The following is a 24448-nucleotide window of genomic DNA, read 5'->3' as shown; positions in this document are numbered from 1 at the left end:
TGGCCCATCCTCCAGCCTTGCTCAGGTAACAGAAGAAACCCTAGCCCTTTGACTAAACGTCTTTATTGTAGTAGAGATCCAGTTTCAGGAGTCCTTTACTCCACTTGTTTTCTTTACTCATTTACTTCCTTGTTGCTTTTATCAGCAGCAGCTGGGCTGGGTTTCGAGTACTTTGATTTCCTCCAATACTTACTGCATTCTACCTGATGAAAGAATATGTAATACCACAGATGAAATGACTGCCGACTACAATCATCAGCATCTTGTAGTCTAGCTACACTGCTCTGGCTGTAGGCTGCTGACGTGAGAAAGTTGACCTGAGAGAAACTGATGGTTGTCTGTCTGCATTTTCACCATTGTCTCCTGAAGAGGGAGGAGGTTTGTTTATACAGCATGCTGGTCACACACAGACCTCCAGCTGACCACTGACTGCACCTGTCTGGCCCTGTCATAGCAGGAAGAGGTTCATTTGTGTGTCATGGCTGGGCAGGCTGGTTCCATAGGGTGTGTGGCCAAGGAGGGCTAGCAGACAGACAGACAGGTGGCTCCATAGGGTATAGCCCCTTTTACAGCCCTGGGTAGGGACAGGGGGTAACCCCTACCCCACAGTCCACACAGACACATTGACCACAGTCAGCCCCAAACAGAGGGCTTTAAACAACACTTCACATAGACAAATCTAGAGATTTCTTAATGATCCTTTTTACATTTAAATGGCATAACACCATATTTCTAAACAAATGTTTATTTCTTGGAAGATACCTATATATTCTTGAATTAGCCTACATAGTAATTAAAAAAGCTATTCAATCACATTATTATTTGTGATTTATCTCAGTGTGCCAGTTATTCGTGTTATTTTCAGAATCATGGCTGAAAATGTAAAGGAGGGAATTTGACCAACAGGGCGTGGATTCACACCCAGAAGGAAAGGGGTGTGTCTGTAGTCTGGTGATGGGGGCCAGAAGGTTCGCGCGAGCCAAGGGAGAGGAGCAGGGAGCAAGAGGGGACAAACTACGTTTCTCTGAGCACTGTGCACTTTGGACAAGTTGACATTGACACAGTTAGGCCTACAAATATTTATTTCAACTAGAGTTATGTGTTATGAAGTGGATGATCAAACATATTCATGGATTTTTTTTAAGTGCGTAATGGCACGACTTCATCAAGAACGATGTTTTTATGGGTAACTTTATAAAGAAAGACCAGGCCTAATCTTTATTTTAAAACGCATTGAACTTATCTAATTTAAAAAGGCATGTTTTCTGCGTGTTACCCTCCTGCTCAGTATAGCGACTCATGGGATGTAGCAAATGGAGAGCTGTGTTCAACTTTGGACACCTGAAGGCGCAGTCCAAACTTTCCGTCTTCCTTACCATGATCATCATTTTCACTTACTTATTTTACTGTCTCTCTGGGTACTGCGAATCCTTACCAAGACCTGTATACGAACAACAGACAACTTTTATCAACAAAATATTAGGCCTAAATGATGAACTGAAGCAACAAAAGCTCGACCCGCACAAGAACAGTTCTCCCGGCTCGGAGAACTTTGACAGTGTTGACTCACTCATGCAGGGCAATGATAACGAACTGCGACCGGATAACAACATCTCTATAGCCAATAACTTCGGTAGTAAAACTTTTCCTCAGGCAATCATCATCGGAGTAAAGAAAGGAGGCACGCGCGCGCTTTTGGAGTTTCTGCGCATTCACCCGGATGTCAGAGCTGTGGGCGCCGAACCCCACTTCTTCGACAGGTTCTATGATAACGGATTGGAATGGTACAGGTAAGGGAGAGTAAGGGCTGTTTTGAATTTGAATTAAATCTGTTTTTTCTTGTATGCTTTAATTTACAGTAGCAGTGAAAACATATTGAACATGGCCAAAAAAAGGAAAGAGATATGATTTTCTATAATAAATAGCCTAATATTTCACTTGAATCAGTCAATGCCGATTACCTGATACCCAGGTAAAATCATGTTATTGCACTGTGACATAGGTGCTTGGTAAATCACAAGTCATAATTTAGTTATAATTCACCCCAAAATATTGTATGAAACTGCCTGTCATCACAGCCACCAAAAGATAACAATATTATGTGGATTTACTGTATATCAGGTGTATATTTTGGTGCCTTATTTTTGTAATTGATCAACTCTCCTGAACAGGCTCCTATCTTCCCCTGCTTACTTCAGTGTCACTTCATTAATATCCCCTAACGCCAAATAAGGCTCCTCTCTCAGAGCCCCTTGGTTCGACGGGGTATTCAGTCCCCTGCCAATAAAATGCTGTTTGTTGACGTGATGTGCTGCATTTCTAAGTGTTTGTCCCTGTGTGTGTCCCTGGGGAGCCCTCACATGTCACCAATATCACCTGGTTAGGAAGAAGGCAGGAGAGCACATAAGGATGTGACACAGAGCCAAGAAGAGGGAGAAATCAATACAGTCTGTTCATGAATATTGCAGATGTTGGGTACAAATGGAAACAGCATCAATGGAGGGATGAAAGTCTCCAAGCATACACCTATTATTGTTTTACTAAGGATTACGCAGAAAAATACATTGGCAGTGTAACATACGTCTAATGCAAGTTACCTGACTGTACTGTTTTTCACTTTAATTACTATATATTGAACAAAAATATAAAACACAACATATAAATGTTGGTCCCATGTTTCATGTTCCATACGCACAAAAAGCTTATTTCTCTCAAATTTTGTGCACAACGTTGTTTACATCCCTGTTAGTGAGCATTTCTCCTTTGCCAAGAGAATCCATCCACCTGACAGGTGTGGCATATCAAGAAGCTGATTAAACAGCATAATCATTACACAGGTGCACCTTGTGCTGGGGACAATAAAAGGCCACTATAAAATGTGCAGTTTTGTCACAACACAATGTCACAGATATTTCAAGTTTTGAGAGAGTATGCAATTGTGATGTCCACCAGGGCTGCTGTCAGAGAATTGAATGTTAATTTCTCTGCCATAAGCCGCCTCCAATGTTGTTTTAGAGAATTTGGCAGTACCTCACAACCGCAGACCACGTGCAATCCCGCCAGACCAGGACATCCACATCCTACTTCTTCACAAGTGTGATCGTCTAAGACCAGCCACCCAGATAGTTGATGCAACTGTAGGTTTGCACAACCAAAGAGTTTCTGCACGAACTATCAGAAGCCGTCTCAGGGAAGCTCATCTGCGAGCTCTTCGTCCTCACCTGGGTCTTGACCTGGTGAGAAGAAGCCGGAGACAAACGTTTTACGTTCCCCCAACCAATTGTGTTTTTTTGTTCATTTATTTGCGTTGTTTGTAACTCATTTTTTTACTTAGTTTGTACATATGACTGAAAATAACTTCTGGACATCAGGACTGTGATTACTCACCACGGACTGGCAGAATCCTTTTTTCCTTTAACGAGTCTAATGAGCCTGACGCAATTGATATACTGCTTTCTCGGGAACAGGCCCAGATCCCCATGATTTGCTTGAAGAGGAGGCAGAGAAAAATGGGTCGGCAGGCCTTCTGAGAATTCATAGGCGATCGAATAAACCCCCACTTCCTTCCATTCTGCTAGCAAATGTGCAATCTTTGGACAATAAAATAGATGACCTATGAGGAAGATTAAACTACAGTACCAATGGGACATTCAAAACTGTAATATCTAATGCTTGACACTATCAACATACAGCTGGCTGGTTATACACTGCACCGGCAGGATAGAACAGTGGCGTCTGGTAAGACAAGGAGCTGCAGTCTATGCATTTTTGTAAATAAAAGCTATTGCTTGACTGATGTAGAGTATCTCATGACAAGCTGTTGACTACACTATCTACCTAGAGAGTTTTCATCTGCATTTTTCGGAGCTGTTTACATACCACCACAGTCAGAGGCTGGCACTAAGACAACATTGAATGAGCTGTATCATAAGCAAACAAGAAAACGCTCACCAAGAGGCGGCACTCCTAGTAGCCGGGGACTTACACTGTCACGGCTGTTGGAAGGAGCGGACCAAGGTGCAGTGTGGTTAGCGTACATGTTCTTTAATTAAGAAAAGACGCAGAACAAAACAATACACACTACAAAACAAAACCGTGAAGCTTAAAGCTAAGTGCCATATAGGAAGTCAACTTCTCACAAAGACAGGTGGGAAAAAAGGCAGCCTAAGTATGGTTCCCAATCAAAGACAACGATAGACAGCTGTCCCTGATTGAGAACCATACCCGGCAAAACATAGAAATAGAAAATCATAGAAACGCAAAACATAGAATGCCCACCCCAACTCACTCCCTGACCAAAACAAAATGGAGGCATAAAAGGATCTCTAAGGTCAGGGTGTGACAGGCTCTGGACTGGGCACCCTCGTTGCTGGAGGCTCCGGACTGAGCACCCTCGTTGCTGGAGGCTCTGGATTGGGCACCGTCGTTCCTGGAGGCTCCAGACTGGAGACCTTCATTGTTGGAGGCTCCGGACTGAAGAACATCGCTGGAGGCTCCGGACTGGAGAACGCCGCTGGAGGCTCCGGACTGGAGAACGTTGCTGGAGGCTCCGGAATGGAGAAACATCGCTGGAGGCTCCGGACTGGAGGACGTCGCTGGAGGCTTTGTGCCATGGATCATCACTGGAGGCTGCTTGCCATGGATCATCACTGGAGGCTTCGTGCCATGGATCATCACTGGAGAGTGGAGACGTATGGGCAGTCTGGTACGTTGAGCTGCCACAGGGCTCACCAGGCTGGGGAGACATACGAGAGGATTAGTTCTGGGCGCAGGCACAGGACTCACCAGGCTGGAGAGACATACAGGAGGCCCTGTCCTTGGCAGTGGCACCGGATACACTGGGCCGTACGACTGTATTGGTGTGTTTGGACCAATCTAGTTTGCTGTTGATGTGGACACCAAGGAATTTGAAGCTCTCAACCTGCTCCACTACAGCCCTGTCGATGAGAATGGGGACGTGCTCGGTGCTCCTTTTCCTGTAGTCCACAATCATCTCCTTAGTCTTGGTTCCATTGAGGGATAGGTTGTTATTCTGGCACCACCCAGACAGGTCTCTGACCTCCTCCCTATAGGCTGTCTCATCGTTGTCGGTGATGATGGTGTTGGAGTCGTGCCTGGCCATGCAGTCGTGGGTGAACAGTGAGTACATGAGGGGACTGAGCACGCACCCCTGGGGAGCTCCAGTGTTGAGGATCAGCGTGGCAGATGTGTTGCTACCTACCCTCACCACCTGGGGGCGGCCTATCAGGCGGCCTGTCAGAAGTGTTTCATATCGTGAGCTTCTGAGTGGCTAGGACAGGCAATCCCCATACTATTGTAGAGTACCTCGTTTTTCCTGCTGTCGCGAATATGCCTGGGACAATCCTGGGGGAAAAGGCCCAAAAAACTATACAGACAATGACTTCATCAAACATAACTGTTTCATGATGCATCAGTCACATGGCAGGAGATGTTTCGAAAGTGAATTATAGCCAGTGAATTATATGCATTACAACTGGATGAGTCAAGAGATTTGGCGGGCCTGGCACAGCTCATGGTATATGTCTGTTATGTTTATGGGGGGGTCAATTAAGGAAGACATCCTCTTCTGCAAACCTCTGGAAACAAGGACAACATGAGAGGATATTTTTAAAGTACTGGACAGCTTTGTGACATCAAATGGACTTCGTGGTCAAGATGTGTTGGTGTCTGTACTGATGGCGCAAAAGCCCTGACAGGGAGACATAGTGGAGTGGTAACACGCTTGCAAGCAGTTGCTCCCGACACCACTTGGGTACACTGCAGCATCCACCGAGAGGCTCTTGCTGCCAAGGGAATGCCTGACAGCTTGAAAGACGTTTTGGACACTACAGTGAAAATGGTTAACGCAAGACCCCTGAACTCGTGTATTTTCTGCATTATGCAATGATATGGGCAGCGACCATGTAACGCTTTTACAACATAGAAGTGATCTGGTTATCAAGGGGCAAAGTATTGACACATTTTTTTTCAACTGAGAGACGAGCTTAAAGTTTTCTTAACTGACCATAATTTTCACTTGTCTGACTGCTTACATGATGACGAGTTTCTCACACGACTAGCCTATCTGTGTGATGTTTTTTCTCGCCTGAACGATCTGAATCTAGGTTTACAGGGACTCTCAGCAACTAAGAAGTTAGAGCTCTATTCTGTCTGCATTAACAAGGACAACACACAGATCTTTCCATCATTGTCTGATTTTTTTGTGTGTAAAGGAACTCAAGCTTACAGATAATGTCACATGTGATATAGCGAAGCACCTTAGTGAGCTAGGTGCGCAATTACGCAGGTACTTTCCTGAAATGGCGACACAAAAAACTGGATTCGTTATCCCTTTCCTATCTGAACAAGAGAGCCTCATCGAAATTGCTAGAGGGGGTACACACCCGGAGGTTGATTGTTTGACGGGGTACTGAACTATGAAAAGTTTGGGAACCACTGCTCTAGATCGACGTGTACGACAGCGTGTTCAAGTTCCCGCCAATATCCAGCAACTTTGCACAGCCATTGAAGAGGACTGGGACAACATTCCAGAGGCCACAGTCAACCGCCTGATTAACTCTACGCGAAGGAGATGTGTTGCGATGCATTGTTTTTGGATCCACGCCCCTACCTTTTTTAAATTAAGGTGTCTGTGACCAACAGATGCATATCTGTATTCCCAGTCATGTGAAGTCCGTAGATTAGGGTTTAATGAATTTATTTCAATTGACTGATTTCCTTATATGAACTGTAACTCAGTAAAATCTTGGAAATTGTTGCATTTTGTGTTTATATTTTTATTCAGTGTAGTTTGTGAGGCCAGGCAGATGATTAGGTAGTAGCCTACATTGTGGCACTACAACAGTTACTGGCTACAGCCTTTGATGGTGTTGAGAGACCAGTGACCTTCTAACACATCTTTTAACACCGTCACAGTCCATGTAGTGCTTTGTTGCAGCTGCACAGCAGCTCTCTAGTCTCTCTTCTGTGTGGACAAGTGTGGTTTTAGTCTTTCCTAATCTGAGGACAGGCATTGTCAACACTGTGTGGATTGGCCTGCTGTAATGACAGGTCAGGCATTAGCTCAGACAGCTCAGGGAAACAGAGATGACATCACGTTTTGGAGTACCAGCTTGTCAGTGTAGGGTGAAGTTGCCCCAAGCCAAGGCTCTGATCTAAAGTCAGTATTGGGTATTTTCCACTAATGGTAAAGGCTAGGATTTGGGGAGGGAAAGCTGATCCTAGATCTGTGCCTAAGGGTGTGATGGTTTATTGGTTCTTATCTAAGTCGAAGTATGTAGTGCTGTGTTGGAGTAATGAGACCCAGATCAGTCAGTCTAATCCCTTATCATTACCAGCTCCGCCCTCTCACCTCCCTCCACTCTTCTCTCCTTTGTGTGAAAGGCCTTGTATCATAATTGATGGGGTCTTTGATTTTAACCAAGGTATTAGACAAGGGATTGCGATGTCTTGTATAATAACTTGTGTAACTACACAGTAACTAAACTAGTAACTGATAGGAAACATAATCGGACCTTTCAATGCAATTCAATCACTGTTTTATGTGTGCGGCTGACCAATAACATTCTGGTTACCAAATCAGTTATAGAGTAACTCTGTGGCATAAGGGCAATTTTATAAAGTGTTGCTATTCACATTGACATAGAATTAAGTAAAATCCCATTGAATATACATTCATATCTGGACTGGAACCACTCCAGGCACCATTTAAGACAACAGCATAAAGCATTTAGACTGGACATTGAAAGTATCACTTAAACATTATGTAATTTGACAGAGCTCTTAATTTCAAAGTGTATTGTTACACTGCTTTGAGTTTGAAAAGGAACACTGTCCTCTGTCTTCAGTTAGTTACCAAATAAAACACATGGACATGTTAAAAAGAAGCATTTGGAAAATTGTTTTAGAAGAAATGCTTATATGTGGAAAAAACTTGGCCTCTCGATGCATTTGGAAATGGTTATGTGGCTTTGTGGGAGAGAACATGTTTAAAGGGTTTAGCTCTTTCTACTCTTTCTCTCTCTCTGTGTGTGTGTGTGTTTCCATTGCATGTGTGCAAGTAGCCTAAGCGTTTGAGATCCAACCCAGTCAAGTGTCACATCCCACACCTTTTCATGACACCATGAATATTCATTAGACATACTGTAGATGTAATTTCCAATATTGATCTGTTAAACTAGAGTTTCCTATTTATTCAGCTGTTGGTACCTTTACCAGGGCACTGCAGGGGAGGTTCCTTAACTGCCGAATATTCAATCTTGTTGACAAGGTGTCGTTGATCCTTCAACCACCGACATTTATACCCTATACATACTGTGAAGACTTTGAAACGTGTGGGGATTGGGGGGACAGGGTTCTTCAGAAGTATATTTTCTTGCATAATTCAGTGTAGCATTGGTCACAGTATGCAGACAGGAATGTCCAGCTCTTATTTCTTAACTGCCTTTAAAAAAAAAATCAATCACAAGGGATTCTTCCACTGCCGAATTCCCAGGCACATTTTTAAGGTTTTGAAGTCGTGTTAGAGACAGAGAGAGAGAGAGAGAGTTCTTTGGCCCAACGAAAAGATTTTGGGAGGGCCTTTCATGGTCAAAGTGTCTCTGAAATAAATAAAATATATAGAATTGGACAGAACAAAGGAGACTTTGTTTCCCTGACAAGGTCCACTGGTCGGTTCGTCTGTGTCATTATTTCAGGCTATGGCGGTGTACGGCCAAAGAGAGATCTACAATACATGCATGGCATGCTTTCAAGACACCAAAGGAATGTCTTCAAGACGGATGTCAATATGCAAAAAGAAATGGGGGAAATATAATTGAATAATCAAACATGATTTGATCAATCGGGTTGGGATGGGTATGGATTTTCAATCTGGAGAATAACCTAATCGCCCAACTCAATATTTTGACAGCTCGTCATTGGACGATCTTTCACCTTCCGTATGTTATGCCCTATCCAATCAGATGATAGTTAATGAAATAAAGGGACATGTATAGGAGATGTGAAAATGATAACAAGATGAGTATTTAGTATTGGACGAATGAAAAAGTCCATTGGACTTCCTTTCCAACCCTCTTGGTGTGATAGAACAAGGGACTTCCTTTCCAACCCTCTTGGTGTGATAGAACAAGGGACTGCCTATTCCAACCCTCTTGGTGTGATAGAACAAGGGACTTCCTTTCCAACCCTCTTGGTGTGATAGAACAAGGGACTTCCTTTCCAACCCTCTTGGTGTGATAGAACAAGGGACTGCCTATTCCAACCCTCTTGGTGTGATAGAACAAGGGATTCCAACCCTCTTGGTGTGATAGAACAAGGGACTGCCTATTCCAAACCTCTTGGTGTGATAGAACAAGGGACTGCCTATTCCAACCCTCTTGGTGTGATAGAACAAGGGACTGCCTATTCCAACCCTCTTGGTGTGATAGAACAAGGGACTGCCTATTCCAACCCTCTTGGTGTGATAGAACATGGGACTGCCTATTCCAACCCTCTTGGTGTGATAGAACAAGGGACTGCCTATTCCAACCCTCTTGGTGTGATAGAACAAGGGACTGCCTATTCCAACCCTCTTGGTGTGATAGAACAAGGGACTGCCTATTCCAACCCTCTTGGTGTGATAGAACAAGGGACTGCCTATTCCAACCCTCTTGGTGTGATAGAACAAGGGACTGCCTATTCCAACCCTCTTGGTGTGATAGAACAAGGGACTGCCTATTCCAACCCTCTTGGTGTGATAGAACAAGGGACTGCCTATTCCAACCCTCTTGGTGTGATAGAACAAGGGACTGCCTATTCCAACCCTCTTGGTGTGATAGAACAAGGGACTGCCTATTCCAACCCTCTTGGTGTGATAGAACAAGGGACTGCCTATTCCAACCCTCTTGGTGTGATAGAACAAGGGACTGCCTATTCCAACCCTCTTGGTGTGATAGAACAAGGGACTGCCTATTCAAACCCTCTTGGTGTGATAGAACAAGGGACTGCCTATTCCAACCCTCTTGGTGTGATAGAACAAGGGACTGCCTATTCCAATCCTCTTGGTGTGATAGAACAAGGGACTGCCTATTCCAATCCTCTTGGTGTGATAGAACAAGGGACTGCCTATTCCAACCCTCTTGGTGTGATAGAACAAGGGACTGCCTATTCCAACCCTCTTGGTGTGATAGAACAAGGGACTGCCTATTCCAACCCTCTTGGTGTGATAGAACAAGGGACTGCCTATTCCAACCCTCTTGGTGTGATAGAACAAGGGACTGCCTATTCCAACCCTCTTGGTGTGATAGAACAAGGGACTGCCTATTCCAAACCTCTTGGTGTGATAGAACACGGGACTGCCTATTCCAACCCTCTTGGTGTGATAGAACAAGGGACTGCCTATTCCAACCCTCTTGGTGTGATAGAACAAGGGACTGCCTATTCCAACCCTCTTGGTGTGATAGAACAAGGGACTGCCTATTCCAACCCTCTTGGTGTGATAGAACAAGGGACTGCCTATTCCAACCCTCTTGGTGTGATAGAACAAGGGACTGCCTATTCCAACCCTCTTGGTGTGATAGAACAAGGGACTGCCTATTCCAACCCTCTTGGTGTGATAGAACAAGGGACTGCCTATTCCAAATCAATGTCCTCAATAGCCAGATGCCTAACCTAATTAGGTCTATATACATGATTAGCTAACTGGTCATTTGCTCAGTGAATAGAACTACATGGCAATGTATTAGTTCAAAGGGACTTAGTTAAAACGGTGCTCCCTATACAGTTGACCAATTACCGCAGCATTCGCACATACTGTATATTAATATTGTTGTGAAGATTTCTAAGCTCAGTGTGACAAAAAGGTGTGTTTATTTGTTAACTAGCAGGTGTAGGCTACTTGGATGCTCATTTACTATAATAATGTAAGACTAACCCAGGGATGTTTTCACTAGCCTACCTTCTTTCCCCTCATTATAAACAAATCCATTTGAACCAGATAGAGCAACAGAATTATGACAGTATTGATCCAGTGGCCTGGGTTCCTGTCAGCCTGCAGGTCTCTAACACGACTCCCAGGTTACAGTGACTGATTAGGGTTTATGTTTGGTGGAGTGTAAAAAATGATCCTCCACTCCGTCCCTCCCGACCTCATCCTCCCATGTCCCTGTCACAGCAAGATGGATGTCACAGCTATAACAACCTCACATAGCACTACACCTCTTTGGAATCATAATACACACCCAGTCAGCGCCGAAAACCAGAGGGAAATGTCTTCTGTTTTCTGTAAAGCTGTGATTATAAATTTGTGGACTAATGACATTTTAGTTATCAGAGACTGTAGTAGGCCTAGTCATTGTAGCGACTGTAGGATAGTGATACAAGTGTGACATTCGAAAAGGGCAGCTTTGTTTTTGCACCAACACCAGAGTTGCTCTGTTTAGTTACACAAGGGATGAATCCCTACACTTCAAACTGTCGAAACTTATCTTAACCAGGGCCCAGTCCCAATTAGAGTCTGCTTATTTGCTCTAGTCTATCAACAAGGGCAGTTATTGGATTATAATTCATCCAGGAGCTGTCTGGCGCATAATTTTACCCAGGACCCTTTAGGTTGACCCTCTACCCACATCACCCAGCATACCATCTTCTGTTTTAGACTGTCTGGAGAGGCTGGTAAATCATTGACAGCTCAGTGTGTATTGTTGTCTCAGCCGTGGCCTCTGCCTTCTGCCCTGTCTGACCATCTCTGTTTAACTGACTGACGGACTGACCGTCTGGCTGGGTGGGTGAGAGGGTAAGGAGGGCAGAAGGGTGAGGGTGAAGTGGAGAGAGCGTGAGAGTAGCGAGTAGAATCATAGGAACACACCTTTCTTTGTTATGAAAAGCAGATAAGGAAACATTTTATGGGTTGTCTTTAATAATGTAACACAAATTGGTTTCCTGGACAATAGTAATGTTTAATTGTGAGGAAATGTGACTGATTAAAATAAGAACTCTGTCTGAAGGAGAACTCTGTCCTTTTCAGTTCGGAATGTGAACATTATATAGGAAGTTCAAAAAAAGAAATCTGAAAACCAAATAAATGCTTTCTCATATGCCGACATCGCTCTCTCTCCCTCTGTCTCTCTCTCTCTGTTGTGCTGTGTGTTTTAGAGACTCTCTCTCTCTCTGTTGTGCTGTGTGTTTTAGAGACTCTCTCTCTCTGTTGTGCTGTGTGTTTTAGAGACTCCCTCTCTCTCTCTGTTGTGCTGTGTATTTTAGAGACTCTCTTTCTCTTACACACAAAAACACACACACAATTTACTGGGTCAGGATTGGCCCCTTAATGACAAACACTATCTTTCCCAGCAGCTGCAGGCCCTGTGTTCTGCCAACTGTAATCCCATTCCTCAGTTAAAACAAGTCAAGGATGGGCTACAACCACAAGGAGTGGGACATTTAACAATTTAGGAAGTGGCATTCACTGCAGTCCAGTATTGAGTCTTCTCATTGGTCTAGAGTTGGGTAGACACCAGATGGCCAATGGTTGGAGTCCATTAGAGAGTTCTGAGGTGTACTTGTAATTTCAATTAATTTGGAAAAGGTAGGTAATTCGTGGAAAAATGTGGCCGTTTTATTTTTCCCTCACCAATAGTGTAACGGTAGCAGACGCTGGAGAAAGAGTAATGCAGCATCACCCAGGACCACCCAGGACAATGGATTGGATCCCAGCAGGCAACCCAAAACAGCGACGCCGCAGAAGGGGCAGACGGAGCGGTCTTCTGGACATCACCCACCGCTCCAGAGTATACTACTAGCCAATGTCCAGTCTCTTGACAACGAAATCCGAGCAAGGGTTGCCTTCCAGAGAGACATCAGAGATTGCACCATTCTCTGCTTCACAGAAAAATGGCTCACTCAGGATACGTTATCAGAGTCGGTACAGCCACCTGGTTTCTTCAGGTATCGCGCCGACAGAAACAAACATCTCTCTGGTAAGAATTGCGGGTGTGTATGCCTTATGATTAACGAGTCGTGGTGTAATCATAACAACATACAGGAACTCAAGTCCTTTTGTTGACCTGACATAGAATTCCATACAATCAAATGCCGACTGCATTATCTACCAAGAGAATTCTCTTAGATTATTATCACAGTCGTGTATATCCCCACCAAGCAGACACCTTGACGGCCCTTAAATAACTTCATTGGACTCAATGTAAACTAGAAACCACATATCCCAAGGCTGCATTTATTGTAACTGGGGATTTTAACAAGGCTAATCTGAAAACAGGGCTCCCTAATTTTTATCAGCATATCGAATGTGCGACCCGGGCTGGCAACATCCTGGATCATTGTTACTCTAACTTCATTGACGCATACAAAGCCCTCTCTCGCCCTCCTTTCTGCAAATATGACCACGACTCCATTTTGTTAGACAGAAACTAAAACAGGAAACGCCCGTGCTCAGGTCTGTTCAACTCTGGTCCGACCAATCTGATTCCACGCTTCAAGATTGCTTCGATCACGTGGACTGGGATATGTTCCGGATAGCGTCAAACAACAACATTGATGTATACACTGATTCGGTGAGCGAGTTTATTAGCAAGTGCATCAGTGATGTTGTACCCACGGGGACTATTAAAACCTTCCCCAACCAGAAACCGTGGGTTGATGGCAGCATTCACACAAAACTGAAAACGCGAACCACTGCTTTTAATCAGGGCAAGGCGACCGGAAACATGACCGAATACAAACAGTGTAGCTATTCCCTCCGCAAGGCAATCAAACAAGCTAAGCGTCAGTATTGAGACAAAGTAGAGTCGTAATTCGACGGCTCAGACACGAGAGGTATGTGGCAGGGTCTACAGTCAATCACGGACTACAAAAAGAAAACCAGCCCTGTCGCGGTCCCCAATGTCTTACTACCAGACAAACTAAACAGCTTCTTTGGTCGCTTTGAGGAATATACAGTGCCACCGACATGGCCTGCTACCAAAACCTGCGGGCTCTCCTTCACCGCAGCCAACGTGAGTGAAACATTTGAACTTGTTAACTGTCGCAGGGCTGCTGGCCCAGACGACATCCCTAGCCGCGTCCTCAGAGCATGCGCAGACCAGCTGGCTGGTGTGTTTATGGACATATTCAATCAATCCCTATCCCAGTCTGCTGTTCCCACATGCTTCAAGAGGGCCACTGTTGTTCCTGTTCCCAAGAAAGCTAAGGTAACTGAGCTAAACTACTATCGCCCCGTTGCACTCAATTCCGCCATCATGAAGTGCTTTGAGAGACTAGTCAAAGAACATATCACCTCCACCCTACCTGACACCCTAGACCCACTCCAATTTGCTTACCGCCCCAATAGGTCCACAGACGAAGCAATCGCAATCACACTGCACATTGCCCTAACCCATCTGGACAAGAGGAATACCTGTGTAAGAAAGTTGTTCATCGACTACAGCTCAGCATTTAACACCATAGTACCCTCATACTCGTCATTAAGCTTGAGACCCTGGTTCTCGACCCCACCCTGTGCAACTGGGTCCTGGACTTTCTGACGGAATGCCCCCAGGTGGTGAGGGTAGGTAACAACCACTCCACTTCGTTGACCCTCAACACTGGGGCCCCACAAGGGTGTGTTCTCAGCCCTTTCCTGTACTCCCTGTTCACCCATGACTGCGTGGCTATGCACGCCTCCAACTCAATCATCAAGTTTACAGATGACACTACAGCTGTAGGCTTGATTACCAACATTGACAAGACGGCCTACAGGGAGGAGGTGAGGGCCCTCGGAGTGTGGTGTCAGGAAAATAACCTCACACTCAAAGTCAACAAAACAAAAGAGATGATCATGGACTTCAGGAAACAGCAGAGGGAGCACCCCCTATCCACATCGACGGGACAGTAGTGAAGAAGGTGGAAAGTTAAGTTCCTTGGCGTACACATCACTGACAAACTGAAATGGTCCACCCACACAGACAGCGTGGTGAAGAAGGTACAACAGCAACAGTGTCTCTTCAACCTCAGGAGGCTGAAGAAATTTGGCTTGTCACCAAAAACACTCAAACTTTTACAGATGCACAATCGAGAGCATCCTGTTGGGCTGTATCACCGCCTGGTACTGCAACTGCCCCGCCCACAACCGTAAGGCTCTCCAGAGGGTACTGAGAGACTGAAAAACAGCTTCTATCTCAAGGTCATCAGACTGTTAAACAGCCATCACCAACATTGAGGGGCTGCTGCCAACATACTGACTCAAATCTCTAGCCAGTTAAGAATTAAAAATTGGATGTAGTAAATGTACAGTGCCTTGCGAAAGTATTTCGGCCCCCTTGAACTTTGCGACCTTTTGCCACATTTCAGGCTTCAAACATAAAGATATAAAATTGTATGTTTTTGTGAAGAATCAACAACAAGTGGGACACAATCATGAAGTGGAACGACATTTATTGGATATTTCAAACTTTTTTAACAAATCAAAAACTGAAAAATTGGGCGTGCAAAATTATTCAGCCCCCTTAAGTTAATACTTTGTAGCGCCACCTTTTGCTGCGATTACAGCTGTAAGTTGCTTGGGGTATGTCTATCAGTTTTGCACATCGAGAGACTGAAATTTTTCCCATTCCTCCTTGCAAAACAGCTCGAGCTCAGTGAGGTTGGATGGAGAGCATTTGTGAACAGCAGTTTTCAGTTCTTTCCACAGATTCTCGATTGGATTCAGGTCTGGACTTTGACTTAACCATTCTAACACCTGGATATGTTTATTTTTGAACCATTCCATTGTAGATTTTGCTTTATGTTTTGGATCATTGTCTTGTTGGAAGACAAATCTCCATCCCAGTCTCAGGTCTTTTGCAGACTCCATCAGGTTTTCTTCCAGAATGGTCCTGTATTTGGCTCCATCCATCTTCCCATCAATTTTAACCATCTTCCCTGTCCCTGCTGAAGAAAAGCAGGCCCAAACCATGATGCTGCCACCACCATGTTTGACAGTGGGGATGGTGTGTTCAGGGTGATGAGCTGTGTTGCTTTTACGCCAAACATAACGTTTTGCATTGTTGCCAAAAAGTTAAATTTTGGTTTCATCTGACCAGAGCACCTTCTTCCACATGTTTGGTGTGTCTCCCAGGTGGCTTGTGGCAAACTTTAAACAACACTTTTTATGGATATCTTTAAGAAATGGCTTTCTTCTTGCCACTCTTCCATAAAGGCCAGATTTGTGCAATATACGACTGATTGTTGTCCTATGGACAGAGTCTCCCACCTCAGCTGTAGATCTCTGCAGTTCATCCAGAGTGATCATGGGCCTCTTGGCTGCATCTCTGATCAGTCTTCTCCTTGTATGAGCTAAAAGTTTAGAGGGACGGCCAGGTCTTGGTAGATTTGCAGTGGTCTGATACTCCTTCCATTTCAATATTATCGCTTGCACAGTGCTCCTTAGGATGTTTAAAGCTTGGGAAATCTTTTTGTATCCAAATCCGGCTTTAAACTTCTTCACAACAGTATTTCGGACCTGCCTGGTGTGTCCCTTGTTCTTCATGATGCTCCCTGCGCTTTTAACGGACCTCTGAGACTATCACAGTGCAGGTGCATTTATACGGAGACTTGATTACACACAGGTGGATTGTATTTATCATCATTAGTAATTTAGGTCAACATTGGATCATTCAGAGATCCTCACTGAACTTCTGGAGAGAGTTTGCTGCACTGAAAGTAAAGGGGCTGAATAATTTTGCACGCCCAATTTTTCAGTTTTTGATTTGTTACAAAAGTTTGAAATATCCAATAAATGTCGTTCCACTTCATGATTGTGTCCCACTTGTTGTTGATTCTTCACAAAAAAATACAGTTTTATATCTTTATGTTTGAAGCCTGAAATGTGGCAAAAGGTCGCAAAGTTCAAGGGGGCCGAATACTTTCGCAAGGCACTCTATCACTAGCCACTTTAAACAATGCCACTTTATATAATGTTTACATACCCATTACTCATCGCATATGTATAAACTGTACTTTATACCACCTACTGCATCTTGCCTATGCCGTTCGGCCATCACTCATCCATATATTTATATGTACATATTCTATTCATTCCTTTACACTTCTGTGTATAAGGTAGTTGTTGTGAAATTGTTAGATTACTTGTTAGATATTACTGCATGTTCGGAACTAGAAGCACAAGCATTTCGCTACACTCGCATTAACATCTGCTAACCATGTGTATGTGACCAATAAAATGTGATTTGATTTGATGTATAGTATTAGATGATAATGTTTAACTTTGGTTCAAAAGGGCTTTTCTTTTATGAAGTGCATAGAAAAACACACTTCAACCTGGCTCAGAGAATCATTAGAAGCCCTTGTGAAATATTCATTTAGAACAAGGAGTATAGTACTGTTTTAAAGGTGGAGGTTCTCTTAAAAACAGGGTTTCTGTAGTTCTTTGTAAAGAATGACTACAGTGCAGTGCATGCTTTCACACTGAAACCCTCTAAGTTATTACAGTAACTACACAACTACACAGGCTGAGGGAGGAAAGAGGAAGGAAGTGACCCACCAGTTATCTGTCCATCTCTCTCTTCCTCTTCCTCTTGTCTGTTCATCTGTTCATCTCAGGGTGTGGGCCCCTGGCCCATGGTCACCCACTGATAAAGTTGCACAGCTAACAGCTAACCCACTGTGGGCCAGGCAGGAACACATGCTGATTTTCCCATTCGATAAGACGGAGGGGTGCAATTACAGCAAGGAACACACTTTTTTTCTGTCCTTCTCTCTTCTCACACATAGTCTCCCATCTCTTGCTCTCTCACCCTATTATCTCTCCAATTCTCTCTCTCTTTTTTAATTCTGGAGTTGGAATGTCAGGCTTTATCCTGCAGTAGACAGTCTGGAGGCTTGAGCTGTTTCCCCCTTTCTCTCTCTCTCTCTCTCTCTCTCTCTCTCTCTCTCTCTCTCTCTCTCTCTCTCTCTCTCTCTCTGTCTGTCTGTCTCTCTCTCTGTTTCTCTGTCTCTCTCTCTGTCTCTCTCTCTGTCTGTCTCCGTCTCTCTCTCTCTGTCTCTCTCTCTTTCTGTCTCTCTACACTGTCATCTCTCTCTTTCTGTCTCTCTCTACACTGTCATTATCTCTCCCGAGGAAACTGTGAGACCGCTTCCCACTGACTCTTCTCAAAGTTGCCTGCTGTAATAATCTCTGTATTAACAGTCATGTTCACTTTTCCCCCTCGTAGACACATTCTTTAGGTCTTTCTTACCGACCTACCTCACTGATGTAGGCCTAAACCTCCTCAACAAATAGAACTCTCACCACTCTCTGGCTGCTGTATGAAACCAGCGTGGGAGTGTAGTCCGACAGCCTTGGTGTGTATGTTACAACATTAGACTCTACTATGCTATGCTACTGTACTGCGCGCACACACACACACACACACACACACACACACACACACACACACACACACACACACACACACACACACACACACACACACACACACACACACACACACACACACACACACACACACACACACACACACACACACACACACACACACATTTTATTGGTCTCTTTGTTGTTTCCTGCTGACGTTGACTTCTAATTACTCTTCACTAACTCCTGAGGCCTCCATTTTCTTCTCCCAGGAATGACAAGCCTCTCTCTCTGCAGAGTAGCAGAGTACTGAGTCTAACGCAGGGGACAAAGAGTCAAAGGCATGTCTCAGCTCTCAGAGGCAACATGCCCTGTGTTTAAGCCTCCAGATGACATTTAACTTGTAGTGACAGAAATGCAGTCCCCCAGTGATGGGAATTGGTTGACAAAATGTCTTCTCAACATTCCTGCACACTGTGTGTACTCATAATGTAACTTGCAATGTCCTATGGAAGTATCCCTGATAAAATAGGTAGAGAGAGGGAGAGAGAGATGCTGAGCTGAAGACATCTTGCGTTATAAGCATCCCCCGTGGGCCCGATGGTCTCACCCACTGAATCATAAGTGTCTGCCTCTGACTTTCAGGGTGGAAAGGACAAAGTCCTCTCCCAGAGGGGTCTGACGGGGGTCACAGAGTAAAGTTACACAGAGTCAAGATAGATCACAGCATACAGGGTCTGAGTCCGGGGACCAACAGGGAAAACCCTTCCAACCCAGCAACAAATCTTTATATCCTCTACTGCATTTCACACACGCGCTCATGCTGGTACAAACATTTGCATGCGTGAGCATTCACACAGACACACACACAGAGAACCTCAGCCTGTCCTGCTGGTAACAGTGCAGAGTGTTAGCTGCTCCTGCATAAGGGCATAAGGGTGTGTGCGTGCATGCCCATATGTTTGTGTTTGTGTGTGTCCATTGGGTGGGTGGGTGTGTCTAGGTGTGTTCTTCTGAGAGTGTGGCCAACTTTTAAATCAAAGCCCCTGTCCTATGTTTACAAACATGGGTTCTTACTGTATGACACACAGGGGAGAGGAAAGCTAACACTGGGAAGGCAAATAAGAGTTAAAAGCCCAGGTTGGAGCACTTTGTGTGTGTGTGTGTGTGTGTGTGTGTGTGTGTGTGTGTGTGTGTGTGTGTGTGTGTGTGTGTGTGCGTGCGTGCGTGCGTGCGTGCGTGCGTGCGTGCGTGCGTGCGTGCGTGCGTGCAGCCATCCACACGTACTTTGTGCTCCCTAAGATGTTGGAGATGCATGACGCCCTTACACACACACGCATGCTAATGCCCAGATGCTGCGTTTTACGAGCGAGCTCACCTACTTAGTACAAACACGATCAAGTCAATATTTGTCAACATTAAAGTTTCCACAATTAGTGTGTAGCTTGTCTTTTCCCCTTGTTTTTGAGATGACATTGACACACACTCAGGTTGGTGTACTTAGTTCAGTCTCTACAATACGGTCATAAACAGCAGCCTATCAACCTGAGGTATTTTACAACAGGGCCTAATAGAGCTGAGGGCCACCCAGACGGTGAGTACAGCAGGTCTATAGAGATAAACACACATCTGTGGACCCTCTGACCTGCATTCTTGCTCCAGATGCTAACAGTGCTACCGCTAGGCTAAGGTGTGATTAAAACAAACAGCAGATCACTTAGCTAGCCTCCGCTAACCTAGCTGCCGCTGGAAACCATACAGAGAGCAACAACATTTGACAAAGAACCACAACAGCAGTTGAATAGGTATCCACTCTAGTATATGGGTCTCACTTTAATACTGTGAGATAAGGCTGGCTAGGTTAATGTGTGTCTATCCCTCCCTCCCACTTGGGTTTGTGTTGTAGCCAGAGAGTTCGGTGATTACAGGACAGTGTTTTGGGGGTTCCCGGGTGGCGCAGTGGTCTAAGACACTGCATCTCAGTGCTAGAGGCGTCACTACAGACCCTGGTTCGATTCCAAGCTGTATCACAACCGGCTGTGTTTGGGAGTCCCATAGGGCGGCACACAATTGGCCCAGCGTCGTCCGGGTTTGGCCCGGGGTAGGCCGTCATTGTAAATAAGAATTTGTTCTTAACTGACTTACCTAGTTAAATAAAGGTTAAATAAATAAAACATTTAAATAAAGAATTTAAACGTGATGGCAATGGAAGCCGGGACAGTCCAGCATGGATGCCATTAGCCTGTTTGGTCAGAATTAAACATTCAGTTGCTGTTGAGTACACACTACACAAACAGACTGTCACCTCCGTATGTCATAATTATTGTAAAACATTACATTTTTTACAAATAGAGAGAGCAAAAGAAGTATCAAATTAAATAAGTATAATTATTTAGTTGTAATGGGTTGTAGTGGTAATTGTAAAGAAAAGGGTCTCCTTTATATCTAGAAATGAACAGAGTTGTGAAGTGATAGAATTATAGCACAATGCCGTCCTATGTAACTGATCAGCCACCGTGGGAGTTGTTCAGAGCAGAGGAAGACAGGAGAGAATGTGTAGAGATATGTCCCTCTAAATCTGAATCCCAGTGGAGTTGTTGCACTTGAAAGGAGGTTTTCTGTGTTACTATTTGACCTCTTACATTGTAATATTAATATCAACATGCTATAGGCCTAGTTGGGGTGAGCCAATGAAACATTATCTACATGATTTCCTTTTTCTCTTACTTAACCTTTATTGAACCAAGAGATCCAATTGAGGTAGATCCTCTCTAAAAACCTAACAGATTCCGTTACTGTGGTATGAGTGTTGTCTGTATACCTGATCCTCATATCCACCCTTACCCAGGCTGTAGTAAAAAAAAGAGGCGGTCTGTTGTAAAAACATAAGCCATGTTTTCAGGATTAGCTTCATGGCACATTCGTGGTGGGGATGTCAGATTTGGATCAGAGAGGAGTATGTTCCCCACACAGCTCAGGCCAGAGCCCTGCATTTAGAGACCAGAGACCAACCACGTTGATGACAGCTTTTGGAATGCGTCTCAAATCGCACCCTATTCCTTAAGAGTGCACAAATTCAGTTCAGAGCCCTAGTGCACCGTACTATAGTGAATAGGATGCCATTTGAGACCCAACCTCAGTCTCTACCACATGGCTATGCTACGGGGGGAACCATCCGTGGAAATTAAATGAGGGATTTTCTGAGGAGTTGGAACGTTCCTTCATGCTTAGATTTCTAAAACATAAACCCGCCGTGAGATTTGAATCCCCTCATTTGAAATTAAATGAAGGTGGTCCTTTTCTGAGGAGAGTTGGAAGGATTCCTGTTTTGTGTCCTTAGGATTCTAAAATGGAACTTCTGAGATTCCACTTTAAATAGTGTTCCAACATTAGGTTTTTAAAGGTTAAATAATGGTTAAATAAAATTAAAATAAAACAATTTGGAGACTATTAACTGTCTTTCATCTCTTTAGCTCATCATCAGATTCTTTACTGCTAATCTGGGTGCAGGTCTATTTCTCATTTGTTGGCTAAAGTAGAGTCAGATTGGTGCTGGTCTGTTGGGGAGTTTATTGCAGTGTCCGTGGTATACGATAGGCAGTGCATGGTATGGTATACAGTGCTTTCGGAAAGTATTCAGACCCCTTGACTTTTTCCACATTTTGTTACATTACAGCTTTATTCTTAAATGGATTATATAGTTGTTTCCCCCTCATCAATCTACACACAATACCCCACAATGGCAAAGCAAAATCAAGTTTTTATACATTTTTGCAAATGTATTAAAAATACAAAATATTCAGACCCTTTACTCAGTACTTTGTTGATTACAGCCTAGAGTCCTCTTGGCTACAAGCTTAACACACTTGTAAGTGGCGAGTTTCTCCCATTCTTCTCAAACTCTGTCAGGTTGGATGGGGAGCCTCGTACACAGTTATTTTCAACAAAATGTTGAAAAAGTCAAGGGGTGTGAATACTTTCCGAATGCACTGTTATTTGTCCAGGCAGCCTGGGCTCAGCCCAGCTCTCAGCCTACCTCTCAGCCTACCTCTCAGCCTACCTCTCAGCCTAGCTCTCAGCCCAGCTCTCAGCCCAGCTCTCAGCCTACCTCTCAGCCTATCTCTCAGCCTACCTCTCTGCCTAGCTCTCAGCCTAGCTCTCAGAGATGCTCTGACAGGCTTGTGAAGGAGGAGGATGTCCTGTGGAAATGACTTTTCACTGGTTATTATGGTTTTGTGGTTTCCCTTAAGCACCCACTCATTGACTTCCTCTCCATCTGACATGCATTTCAGCGAGGCCAGCGTCTAATGTAGATGTTTATATTGATGTAATCACAGACCTAACCAACTAATTACAAAGCTAAATCAGAAGCCCTCAAGGCTGGGAGCATCAAAGGGGACTGTTGGAACACTCCAATGACGCATGGAATATCCATATTCCATAAAATGTTGTAATATTAAACATGTGGAAACAGATCTGGTCGTGTTTATGACACATAAACCAGGTTCCAAAGGTCTTAAAGTTTGTTGCATTCCCAGAAGCTGTTAGCATGTTAGTTTACCAAATGTTTGGGAACCACTAATCAAATCTTTCCTCTTCTCTCCTCTCCTCTCAGAAACTTGATGCCTCGGACGTTGGAAAGCCAGATCACCATGGAGAAGACACCAAGCTACTTCGTCACCAAGGAGGCTCCTCGGCGTCTCTTCGCCCTGAGTCGTCATACCAAGCTGATCGTGGTGGTCCGAGACCCCGTGACCCGGGCCGTGTCCGACTACACCCAGACGCTGTCCAAACAACCCGGCCTTCCGTCTTTCCAGAGCCTGACCTTCCGGAACTCCACCACGGGCCTCATCGACACCTCCTGGAGCGCCGTGCGCATCGGGATCTACGCCAAGCACCTGGAGAACTGGCTGCGCTACTTCCCCCTCTCGAAGTTCCTCTTCGTCAGCGGGGAGCGGCTGGTGACGGACCCGGCCGGGGAGATGGGCAGGGTGCAGGACTTCCTGGGGCTGAAGAGGTTGGTCACGGACAAACACTTCTACTTCAACCAGACCAAGGGTTTCCCCTGCCTGAAGAAGCCTGAGGGGAGCAGCAGGCCACGCTGTCTGGGGAAGTCTAAGGGAAGGCCTCATCCACAGATCTCTCCAGAGGTGCTGCTCAGGCTCAGGGAGTTCTATAGGCCATTCAACATGAAGTTTTACCAAATGACAGGCCATGACTTTGGCTGGGACTGATGGAAATGGGATGGGATAGAGCATAGACATGTGTCTCCAGAGGATCTACAGGCCTTGTAATGGCCACTTAACCTGAGGTTTTGCCAAATGACAGGTCCTCGTGACTTCGGCTGGGACTGGTGGAAACAGACAGACTAGTATATTTTGGTTTTTAAAGAGAGGGTTTAAATCTCCTTGTATAAACAGATGTGATTTTTCCTAGTATGATTGTTGTGTCGCTGCAATGTAGTAAAAAATAAATATTCTGACAAAACTGCTCCATGAGCCAAATATTCATCCCAAATATGATAATACTATTTCAATAAACTAGACTACAATAAGCCAAGTGCATTTATAAAATAATTTTATTAATGACAGATAATTTTTAGTGTTATCCCATTCTCATGTTTGAAAATGCAATCGCAAAGATGTTTAGGTGACATTATTTTTAACAATGCAGAAGACTATTACTGGTATAAATGCTGGACTATGTACTATTTTTTTGTTAACAAAATATATTACTGATTTACACTGTGTGCTGTAAAATTGCTATTATTTATGTTGCAAGTGTTATGCTATTGAGAATTGTGGTATATGCTATATCTGTATCCCTTATCTTTCTTCATTGTTTGTTTCATACCAAACTCATAAACTGTACCCCTCCTTGACTGTACATTTCTGGAAGCATAATTTATTAAAATGACAATGTTTGAGATGTTTTATCTACTACTTTTGTATTTAAAGATGCTGATATTACTAAAGCCTTTATTCTAAAATGGACATCATTTTATCATCATATAAATCAACATTTCAGTATGAAATGCCTTTCGATGAAATATCCACACCATATGATACACTGTTCAGTCACACCAGACCACAGAGAGGGAAA

The 24448-nt window shown here is 44.2% G+C and overlaps 1 protein-coding gene across 1 annotated transcript; it reads left to right on the top strand.

The window, feature by feature from the left end:
* The first annotated feature begins 978 nt into the window (after nucleotides 1-978).
* On the top strand, nucleotides 979-24272 carry LOC124039317 (heparan sulfate glucosamine 3-O-sulfotransferase 6-like). The gene is made up of 2 exons (XM_046355262.1): nucleotides 979-1790; nucleotides 22962-24272. Exons 1-2 carry the CDS (start codon nucleotides 1300-1302, stop codon nucleotides 23578-23580), a joined length of 1110 nt encoding a protein of 369 aa, XP_046211218.1. The 5' UTR covers nucleotides 979-1299; the 3' UTR covers nucleotides 23581-24272.
* The last annotated feature ends 176 nt before the right edge of the window (nucleotides 24273-24448 follow it).

This window comes from Oncorhynchus gorbuscha, linkage group LG07 (genome assembly GCF_021184085.1).
Source record: "Oncorhynchus gorbuscha isolate QuinsamMale2020 ecotype Even-year linkage group LG07, OgorEven_v1.0, whole genome shotgun sequence".
Taxonomy (NCBI): domain Eukaryota; kingdom Metazoa; phylum Chordata; class Actinopteri; order Salmoniformes; family Salmonidae; genus Oncorhynchus; species Oncorhynchus gorbuscha.
This window is presented reverse-complemented; position numbering and strand designations above follow the sequence as displayed.

Excerpts from the sequence above, each read along its gene's own strand:
- LOC124039317 (XM_046355262.1), top strand. The coding sequence starts at position 1,300 with ATGGGATGTAGCAAATGGAGAGCTGTGTTCAACTTTGGACACCTGAAG. Across the intron at positions 1,791-22,961 it reads AACGGATTGGAATGGTACAG|AAACTTGATGCCTCGGACGT; the intron begins GTAAGGGAGAGT and ends CTCTCCTCTCAG.